This window comes from Oryctolagus cuniculus, chromosome 16, assembly GCF_051225735.1.
Source record: "Oryctolagus cuniculus isolate XC-2025 breed Fujian yellow rabbit chromosome 16, ASM5122573v1, whole genome shotgun sequence".
In the NCBI taxonomy this organism is placed as follows: Eukaryota; Metazoa; Chordata; class Mammalia; order Lagomorpha; family Leporidae; genus Oryctolagus; species Oryctolagus cuniculus.
In genome coordinates this window covers 15,715,329-15,726,372 of record NC_142882.1, presented here as the reverse complement: position 1 = coordinate 15,726,372, position 11,044 = coordinate 15,715,329, and the positions used below count along the sequence as shown (strand labels likewise).

General features: G+C 39.6%; 1 protein-coding gene across 1 annotated transcript; it reads left to right on the top strand.

The window, feature by feature from the left end:
- The first annotated feature begins 4,992 nt into the window (after nt 1–4,992).
- LOC100351217 (vomeronasal type-2 receptor 116-like) lies at nt 4,993–10,826 on the top strand. Its single transcript, XM_089315569.1, has 2 exons — nt 4,993–5,158; nt 9,913–10,826. The coding sequence occupies exons 1-2, from the start codon at nt 4,993–4,995 to the stop codon at nt 10,824–10,826; spliced, it is 1,080 nt and encodes a 359-aa protein (XP_089171695.1).
- The last annotated feature ends 218 nt before the right edge of the window (nt 10,827–11,044 follow it).

Below are 11,044 nucleotides of genomic sequence, written 5' to 3'. Positions count from 1 at the left end.
TGACACTAAGAAAAGGTATGAAAACACTCACATGTCTTTCTTAGCTGATCTTCACATTTCATCAGCAAATGTGCATATTCTGTATGGTGATGCGAGGAGTCTCTATACCATGGAATTTCTAAGCAAATACTATTTAACCCTGGGGAAAGTGTGGATCATGGCTGCAAAGTGGGAGATTGTTGTGCATGAGACAGACCACATGCTGCACTCTTTCCATGGAGGCTTCTCATTTTCACATCACAAGGGGGAAATCCCTGGCCTCAACCACTTTGTCAAGACAGTGGACCCTTCCCACTACCCAGAAGATTTCTTCCTCAGTCAACTATGGCTTCATGCTCTTCACTGCTTACCTCCTGGGTCACACTGCAGAACAATTGGAGTCTGCCCACCAAATGCTTCCTTTGAGTTTTTCCCAGGACACATTGACATGCTGACCATATCTGACTCCAGCTATTTCATCTACAATGCTGTGTATGCAGTGGCCCATGCCCTCCATAAGATGCTTTCAGAGCAAATAGAAAAGGGATCTCCAGGAGATGCAGCTCAACCTAGGATTCTTCCATGGCAGGTAAACATCTCCCAGAACAGGACATGCACTGAACACCTGTTGGCATCCTCAGGTGTTTATTGTAGTTCCACATAACCAGGTTTTCATTTTGAAAAAACTAGCATGATCACGCATGTTGGAAAGTGGGCTCTTTAACATTTCACTGGGCATGGATACATCTGTAATAGTTATCTATGTGTGGAGGATTTGTTATCTACTATTGAACATTTCAGAAAACATTTTCTGCTATGGACATGTTGAAAATATTTAAAAACAGTATATATACTAAGAAATGCACATAAGTCTACAGATAAACGAGTTTTTGTTTTTGCATCACACTCATAATCAACACCCAAATTCAGCAAGCTTATAGTATTACTAGTATCGCTAAGGAGCTCTGTATCCCCAACTCAATTTTTTGAATATGTGAAGGAGGGGAATATTGTCATTAGCATGCTATGATTCAGTGAAGCAGTATTAATATTGCATAGTCAATGATCTGACATCCACACAATTTTATACTCTATGCATTAACTAGCACAAATAAGAGAAAACTTACTATTTTTTATGTCTGGCTTATATAATATAATGCAATGATCTCCAGTTTTAAATGTCAAATATTCATTCTTTCTCATGGCTGAGTAACATTCCACTATATATGCTTGTGTGTGTGTATATATATATATATATATATGTACATATATATTTGTATGTATATATATGTATATATGTCACGTTTCCTTCATCCAGTCATCAGTTGATGGACATTTAGATGATTCCACATCTTAGCTAATGTCCGTTGAGCTGCTTTAAACATGGGAGTATGGGTGATTCCTTTATGTGCTGATTTCACATGAATACAAGTTGTCCTTGTAATGAGCTGTATTAATATAAATTAGTGAGCTGTCAAATATCTTAATACAGCTCATTACAAGGACATGAATATTTCCTTTGAATACATTCCCAGGTGTGGACAGCTGGACCATAAGTTACAACTAGTATTGGTTTTCTGAGGTTTCACTCTACTAACTTCCATTATGGTTGTACCAGCTTACAATCTTTCCCATCATCAATGTATTGGGGTACTTCTTTTCCATATCCTCACCAGACTTTGTTATTTTTCACATTTTGGATAATAGTCAAGCTATGTGGGGTGGAGAGAAATCTCACTGTAGTTTTTATTGGCACTTCAAATAAATTTAATGTCACAGTAGAAATACATATAATCTATATATAATATATAAAAATTATATATTAATATATTATATAATATATATTGTATATTATATTATAAAATATATAATCTATATATGCATATATGTAAATGGACATCAGCATGTTTACTTGACTATGTAACTTCTGTGTTTATGTACAGTAATAGTTGACAGACAGATGTGATTTGGTAGCCTCATAATGAGAAAAGTAAGTATCTTGGCCAAGTATGTTTACAAAGATAAGATTATTGATATTTATGAAGTTCTTGTTTCAAGTTAGTGAAGACATGATGACAGTTGTTTAAAGAACTGGTCATCCCACAAAGGCATCAAGTGACTCCAAAAGTCAGGGCTAGTACACACTGTTCAGATCCTAACTACCATCAGGGTACTCTTAATTATCTTTTTGGTTATACAATATTTCCCCTATCATCTCAAAAGGTACCTTTATTCCCAAAAAAAAGAGTCAAAGTGCAGAGAGTCAAATAAAAGTCATGCATATTTCGGTTAAACTCTATTGAGGTGAAAATGCTATACAAATAGACCTGTACATACACAGCATACACATTTTTGTAAGTTTAACTACCAGGTGCAGCCAGGGATGTACAAGCAGATTTTGCAAAATGTTTTTTAAGAAAAATTATGCTTGGATTTCTAATTCATTTAACCAAAATCAACAGATATTTCATTCAGTTTTGTTAAACTTTAAAAAATTATTTGAAAATCAGAGTTACTGGGAGGGAGAGATAGAGAGAGAAAGAGAACAGATCTTGCATCTGCTGATTCACTCATCAATGGCTGTAAAGACCTGGAATAGGCAAAGCCAAGCCAGGATGCAGGAGCTTCAACCACGTCTCCCATATGAGTGCAGGGGCCCAAGCACTGGGACCCTCATCTGCTGCTTTCCCAGGCACATTAGCAGAAAACTGAATCAGCAGTAGAACAACTGGGATTTGAACCGGCATTCACAGGGATGCTGGGCACTGTGGACAGCAGCTTTACCTGCTGAACCACAAGGTCAGCCTAATTTTTGTTAAATTAAAGAGAAATTTACTGATATAAAAGAACAGATTTCATGTATTCATTCATACAATTCTAAGAAGATAACCATCGTGTCTTCCTTTTCTTTCTCAATCTCCTCTAATTCCTTTCCTTTTTCTTTTTAACTTCAATTTACGTTAACTCACAGGTTTAATACTGCACTAATCATAATGTTCCACAAGTGAAATGTAGAAATACCACTGCTCCACAGGAATTTACACAAGGGTGATAAACAAAAATCAAATCCAGAGATGTCAGTTTCATTTTTATACATTGTGTTTTTTTTCCAATCTATATTATGTAGTACATATTACCAAAAAAACTTATATGATATTTTCTTTATGGAATGGGTATATTTCACTATGCATAATGGTATCCAGCAAAAACCACTTTTTGCCAAAGAACAGATTTAATTCCTTTTTGGGGAATGAGTTAAACTTTTAAAAGTGCACATGAATGTACTACCCTGTGGAACCATCACAACAATCAAGATATGTCACATATAAAGCCATGTTGTTCTCATGTGGAAGAACTAAGATGAGCTTTCCTAAACCTCTAACCAATCATTCATGGTCAGCCACTCTGTGGGACACAGTCTGTGATTTCTCTGTTTGGAATCAGATACTCCCCATCATTCTAATAGGGGAGAGGCAGAATTCCCCTTACTTGAACCCACAATATGGAGACCATTCAGGCAAAAGTAAACCAAATACACTCTCTGATGTTAGAAGGAGGGAATAGAAGGATTTCTTAGTCGTGTGCACCTCCCACCTCCAATCTGAATGTTCTCCCTCTTTCCAATTGTGCCTCCCCTCCAGCTTCATCCACTTCTGAGGGAAATCCAATTTACCAACAGTGCTGGGGAGGATGTTTCCTTCCATGAAATGAGACACCGTGTGGCACACTATGATATCCACAACATTGTGAACTTTCCTGCTGGATTTCGGTTGCTGATTAAAATCGGGGAGTTTTCCTCTGAGAGTAAACATGATCAAAGCTTGGACCTCAAGGAAGAAATGATAGAATGGCCTGTAGCATTCAAGGAGGTGTGGAATGTTGGATACATACAGAGGGTCTGAGGAGAGTCTGAGAGGATACAATGTGTGAAACTTTAAATAACCATTCAGTTCTCATTTCACAACTTGGCTTCAAAAGATATGGTGGTGCTTACACATATAGGAGCCAGTGTATATTAGAAGTGCATGTTTGTGTTAGATATTGATGTTTTTACTCTGGGCATATTTATGCATCCCGAGTTTGAGTGACTAGAAAGAGCAATGTTAAGGAATAGAGATAGAGATCAATATGTAGACATAAAATTACTAAATGCATGTCTACACAAATTCCAAAATTTTATTTCAACTCTTTATTCATATAATGTAAAAAACTTCATGTATTAGATATATATCTATAAGCATAGTGATATTTTAATCTTTTGGTGAGAGTCGTAATTATGTTTGATGCCGTATGAACACAAGTAAATTATGAGTGGACTTATCCATCACCTATTTGTAGAAACCATTTCCATTATTTATATTTTCATTGCGCTTGCCAATCAGTTCAGTTTTTCTTTGGAGTAGAACCTCAAAACTGTGATCAAAAATTTTATCATCACTGAGCTGTGAAATACCCAATTTTTTGGGTGATTTTATAACTATTGTTTGTTATACTGCAAATGCATTGGTGTATTAGGAATTGATTCTCTCCCTGGGTCTAGAAGTCTAGAAGTAGATCAATGGGCAATCTACGTTTTAGAATATTTGCTCATCTTTTCTGTGTGGGCTTGTCTTTTCCTGAGTAGTTACTCAGAAGTGTACCTAGTCATTCTGATTTTTGGATATTATTTTTCTGGCATGTAAAATCTACTCAATTAAGGAAAGACACATGTCAAATACTCCCAGGCATACACATTCTCAAAATAATTATCAAATAAAAAGCTGAACAGCAAAGATTTCAGAGGAAACAATTCAATAAAGAGAGAAATGTTCAGAAGCATATATCTGGTGATGAATGAAATTTAAGCGATCAGGTACCCTCATATTATTTGTTACACAGATGAAAAACCTCTAACGAGCATCATAGAAACTTGGGTGTCCAGGTAAAATCAAGGAGATACAGATAAAGATTGGGAAGGACACAGTGATGTCCTTGGGGGTGATGAGGTAAATAGTCATCCTATCACAGTGCCTAATGTCGTGCAAAGCAATCATCATCATTCTCTTTTCTCCACAGACTCCTCAGTCTTTGTGTAGCCAGAGGTGTGGTCCAGGATTCAGGAAAATACTACAGGAAGGAAGACCTGTCTACTGCTATACTTGTGTTGTTTGTTCAGAAAGAGACATTTCCAATCATACAGGTAAAAACCCTAGAATTGACCTATGAGAATCCAGCCTCTGAACTATCTCTTGATAAAAAGGAAACCAAGAATATTTGCATTGGAATCAGAGTGCCCTACTGTTCTCCATGCACACCTTCACTCACTCTTTCCATACCCTTGTTGTATGCTCACTATCACCATCTCATTATGTATAAGCTGTTGTCTGACGGTGCTCATCCTCTCTAGCTCAACTCTGAAACTGATTCTATCTGGTGTCCTTCTTTCCCATCCAGTCCTGGAGGAGACTGTCTCAATCTGAGACCTAATGTCTAAACAAGAAATACAATATTTATATTTGTTAAGGCTCACTTTGGATTTCTAAAGGGCTTGAAATCAGAACTTTTCCATACACAACTGACGAGCAGGGCGCTACTTCACATGAATTGTGATGGGAATACTGTGTTATTTTCTGTGCTACATCTTTGACACTGTGCATGGTGTGCAGTACACATAACAAAAGCTACCACTTTGTCCTTTGGATGTATATAATAGAATAAGAGAAAATCAATGTGAAATGTAGAGACACAAAATCCTAAAAATGATACAACTTGGTAACCCCAAAAACCATTGCAAAAGGTCAACTTTTAAGCAATGTTAAATATCACAGTCAATCATTTTGAGAAATGTAAAAATGTACTAAGTCTCATTGGTAAATAGTTCCACTGTTCAATGTAGAATAAATATATTTTTTTAACTTTTATTTAATGAATATAAATTTCCAAAGGACGGCTTATGGATTACAATGGCTTCCCCCCCATAACGTCCCTCCCACCCACTACCCTCCCCTTTCCCACTCCCTCTCCCCTTCCATTCACATCAAGATTCATTTTCGATTCTCTTTATATACAGAAGATCAGTTTAGTATACATTAAGTAAAGATTTCAGCAGTTTGCTCCCATACAGAAACATAAAGTGAAAAATAATAGATGATTTTTAAATGATGATGAAATCAGATCAGACCTATTGTCATGTTTAATCCCAGTGAGAGTCAAGTTGGGAATTGATAATTTCTTTTCTTTTTTTTTTTTTACAGAGGATCAGTTTAGTATACATTAAGTAAAGATTTCAACAGTTTGCACCCCCATAGAAACACAAAGTGAAATATACTGTTTGAGTACTCGTTATAGCATTAAGCCTCAATGTACAGCACATTAAGGACAGAGATCCTACATGAGGAGTAAGTGCACAGTGACTCCTGTTGTTGACTTTACAAATTGACACTCCTGTTTATGGGATCAGTAATCTCCCTATGCACCAGTCATGAGTTTCTAAGGCTATGAGCCCCTTGAGTTCCCCCACTCTTATCTTGTTTAGACAAGGTCATAGTCAAAGTGGAGGTTCTCTCCTCCCTTCAGAGAAAGGTACCTCCTTTTTTTTTTTTTTTGACAGGCAGAGTGAACAGTGAGAGAGAGAGAGACAGAAAGGAAGGTCTTCCTTTGCCGTTGGTTCACCCTCCAATGGCCGCCACGGCTGGCGCACCGCACTGATCTGATGGCAGGAACCAGGAGCCAGGTGCTTCTTCCTGGTCTCCCATGGGGTGCAGGGCCCAAGCACTTGGGCCATCCTCCACTGCACTCCCTGGCCACAGCAGAGAGCTGGCCTGGAAGAGGGGCAACCGGGACAGAAGCCGGCGCCCCGACCGGGACTAGAACCCGGTGTGCCGGCGCCGCTAGGTGGAGGATTAGCCTAGTGAGCCACGGCGCCGGCAGAAAGGTACCCCCTTCTTTGAAGACCTATTCTTTCCACTGGGATCTCACTCACAGAGATCTTTCATTTAGTTTTTTTTTTTTTTTTTTTTTTTGCCAGAGTGTCTTGGCTTTCGATGCCTGAAATACTCTCATGGGCTTTTCAGCCAGATTGGAATACCTTTAGGGCTGATTCTGAGGCCAGAGTGCTGTTTAGGACATCTGCCATTCTATGAGTCTGCTGAGTATCTCGCTTCCCATGTTGGATCACTCTCCCCTTTATTTATTCTATCGGTTAGTATTAGCAGGTACTAGACTTGTTTATGTGCTCCCTTTGACTCTTAGTCCTTTCATTATGATCAATTGTGAACTGAAATTGATCACTTGGACTAGTGAGATGGCATTGGTACATGCCACCTTGATGGGATTAAATTGGAGTCCCCTGGTATGTTTCTAACTCTACCATTTGGGGCAAGTCAGCTTGAGCATGTCCCAAATTGTACATCTCTTCCCTCTCTTATCCCCACTCTTGTGTTTAACAGGGATCACATTTCAGTTAAATTTTAACACTTAAGAATAACTGTGTATTAATTACAGAATTAACCCAGTCATATTAAGTAGAACAGACAGAAAAAACTACTAAGGGGGATAATGTATTAAGTTGTTCATTAACAGTCAGAGCTATGCTGATCAAGTCAATATCTTTATAATAATTTGAATTCTTTCAAAAGGTTGTTTAAATTCCCATAATCTTAGTTCTAGAAATATTTTATTTCAGTATCTTCAAATAAGGTCTATATAGTTCCCTTTATGAAGAAGATAATAAAAATGACTTCAAGTTTTGTGAGAATATTCAACATGCATTAAGTTAAAGAAAGAAAACTAAAGCATCATGCATTGACTCATTGTACAATGTACACTTGCCTATGTGTGTCCAGTGCATCTCTGATACTGGTGCCAGAAGCACCTAGAGATTCTATCAAAAGTAAAGGATGCACGTTGAAAAGAATTGTAAGAGAAAATTCTTCAAATATTTACAGATGCTTATATTCTTTCACTTTGTCCTTTTTTTTACCAAATATGTTTATTTCTTTGAATGTGAGTTACAGAGAGAGGGAGAGCCTAATAGAGAGAGAGAGAAGTGAAAGAGAAGACCTTCCATCTGGTAGTTTCACTCCCCAGATAGCTGCAATGGCCTGAACTTGGCCTGGCCAAAGCCAGAAACCAGGAACTACTTCCAGGCATTGCAGAGGCCCACCTATTTGGCCTTCCTATAATGGTTTCTTAGGCACATTGGCATGGAGTTGGTTTGGAAGAGGAGCAGCCAGGAAACGAACTGGTGCCTGTATGGGATGCCATCATCCCAGGCTGTGGCTTTTCCTCCTACATCACAACTTCATTCCCTGAAGCTTGTATTCTTGCATGAACACCAAGGATAAAAACTGAGTAGGACTCTTACTGCAAGTGTAGCCCTACTGATAGCATTTTCTTGATTTTTCAGAAAATATTTATTTTATTTGAAAATCAGAGATTCAGAGAACAGGAGAGAGAGAGTGAGTGAGAGCGAGAGTGAGTGAGAGAGAGAGAGAGAGAGAGAGAGAGAGAGAGAGAATTGCTCATGCCCCAGATGAAAACAATGGCCTGGGCTGGGCCAGGCAGAAGTCATGAATCAGGAGCTTCATTTGAGTTTCCCACATGGATTTGGGGGCCCCAAATACTTGGGCCACCTTCTGCTGCTTTCTGTAGGTTATTCACAGGAAGCTGGGGTGGAAATTTATGAACTGGAGCACAAAACAATGTCCATATGGGATGCTAGCATTGCAGGTGATGGCTTTACCTACTATGCCAAACACTGACCCCACTAGTTTTGTTTATTTAATGGACATTTCTTTGAAAGAGATTTACCAGCTGACTGGTTCTTAATGACTTTGAAAATCATAGATTCAGAGATGGAGAGAGAGAGAGAGAGAGAGAGAGAGAAAATCTAATTGTTCACTACCCAGATGGAAAGAAAGAGTGGCCTGGGCTGGACCAGGCACAATCCAGGAACCAGGAGCTTCATTTGCATTTCCCACATGGGTGTGGGGTTCAAAGTACTTTGGCCATCTTCTGCTGTTCTTTCTAGGCAATTAGCAGGGACCTGTATTGGGAAGTGATCAACTGGAACACAAAACAATGTCCATAAGAGATGCTGGCATTGTCGGTGGTGGCTTTGCCAGAATACTGGCCCTATTTTTGTTTGTTTGACATATGATTCAAAGAGAGACATATTCACCAACTGGCCTGTTCTTAATGACTTCTCTTATGCTGTAGCAGCAGAACTGCATTATTTCAAGTGAGACAATGTGGTGTCCAATGTGGTGTTCACAGGAGCTAAAATGGTGAACACATCATGCTTTCAGGTTAACAAGAGTGCCTAGTTGTTTTTCAGTAACATGATGAAAATACCACTTATAACCATATACCCTCATAAAGACAAACAGCTACAATTCTCTTCAATTCAACCGCAGTATCACAGCAGTTATATGGAAATACTGACAAGACGAGTCCATGTAGGAATTAGAGTAGAGAAAAATGTATGGTGGTCCCAGGAATGACACATGATTTATATAGGTCATCTCCATTTGAGGATAAGTGAGAAAAACCTTAACACTGATGACCCCAGAAAAATATTCTAACCCATGTGAACAAAAGGCTTCTCCTGAGAAAGACACTGGGGACTGTAGAGAAGAGGGCTTGGAAGAATCCAAGCCCATATGAATTACAGGAAATTCACCATTTTATAGAAATTAAAACACTGAAAAAAAGTCTGAGCGACAGGATGAGACCACAGAGCCCCAAGTGCAAAGGAGCTTCTTTGAACCAGTTTCTCCTATGGGAGTCAAGCATTGTCCCTGGGTCAGGAGTGCAGAAATATCCTTTAGTGTTTCTTGGTATACATCAGAGCAGGATGGACTCAACATGATATTGAAGAAGGGACCCTTTTCCTGAACAGGGAAAAAGGAGCAAATTGTGAAATGGAAACGTGAATCTTGCTTTTCCCCACAGATGCAGAGCAGTGCATCCCATGTGCAGATCACGAGTACCCAAACATGGAGAGAAACCACTGCCTCCCCAAGCTGGTGACCTTCTTAGGCTTTGAGGAATTTCTGGGGATGGCTCTGACCTGCATGGCTCTGTGCTTCTCTGTCCTCACAGCTGCCGTCCTCTGGGTCTTTGTGAAGCACCAAGACACTCCCATCGTCAAGGCCAATAACAGGACCCTCAGCTACATCCTGCTCATCGCCCTCCTCCTGTGCTTCCTCTGCTCCTTACTCTTCCTTGGCCGTCCCAACACAGCCACCTGCCTCCTCCAGCAAATAGCATTTGGCCTTGTGTTCACAGTGGCTGTTTCTACTGTGCTGGCCAAGACCATCACTGTGATTCTGGCCTTCAAAGCTCTGAGACCTGGAAGAACAATGAGGCGATTGCTGGTAATAGGAGCTTCTAACTTCATCATTCCCATCTGCTCCTTGATCCAACTGGCTCTCTGTGGCATCTGGTTGGGAATTTCTCCTCCATTTATTGAGTTAGATGCACATTCTGAGCCTGACCACATCATCCTGGTGTGCAATAAGGGCTCGGTCACTGCCTTCTACTGTGTCCTGGGCTACGTAGTTTCCTTGGCCCTGGCGAGCTTCACTGTGGCTTTCCTAGCCAGGAATCTGCCTGACACATTCAATGAAGCCAAGTTCCTGACATTCAGTATGCTGGTGTTCTGCAGTGTCTGGGTGACCTTCCTTCCTGTCTACCACAGCACCAAGGGGAAGGTCATGGTGGCCGTGGAGGTCTTCTCCATCTTGGCCTCCAGTGCAGGGCTCCTGGGCTGCATCTTTGCCCCCAAATGCTATGTTATTCTCATAAAACCTGATAAAAATTCTTTGAAAGCTTTAAAGAATCAGAGTAGTTTTAGGAGACCCTAAATTATTTTTCTCAAGATTTTCTTCACATTTCTACATTTGTAAGCAAAATCCAAAGTGAAGTAGCCTTTCAACTTTGTCAGATAAGCCAAACTAAAAGCCATTGTTGGTTAGGCATTTGGCTTTGCAATTAAGATGACCTTGCATTCCATAATAGTATCCCAGTTACTAATTTGGTTCTGACTCCTGACCCCAGTTCCCCCCCCCAAAGAAAAAACCCA

What these genes read in the sequence shown, in the direction of transcription:
- LOC100351217 (XM_089315569.1), top strand. Translation starts at nt 4,993, where the DNA reads ATGTCGTGCAAAGCAATCATCATCATTCTCTTTTCTCCACAGACTCCT. An exon ending in AGACATTTCCAATCATACAG is followed by an intron (nt 5,159 to 9,912) that starts GTAAAAACCCTA and finishes TTTTCCCCACAG; the next exon opens with ATGCAGAGCAGTGCATCCCA.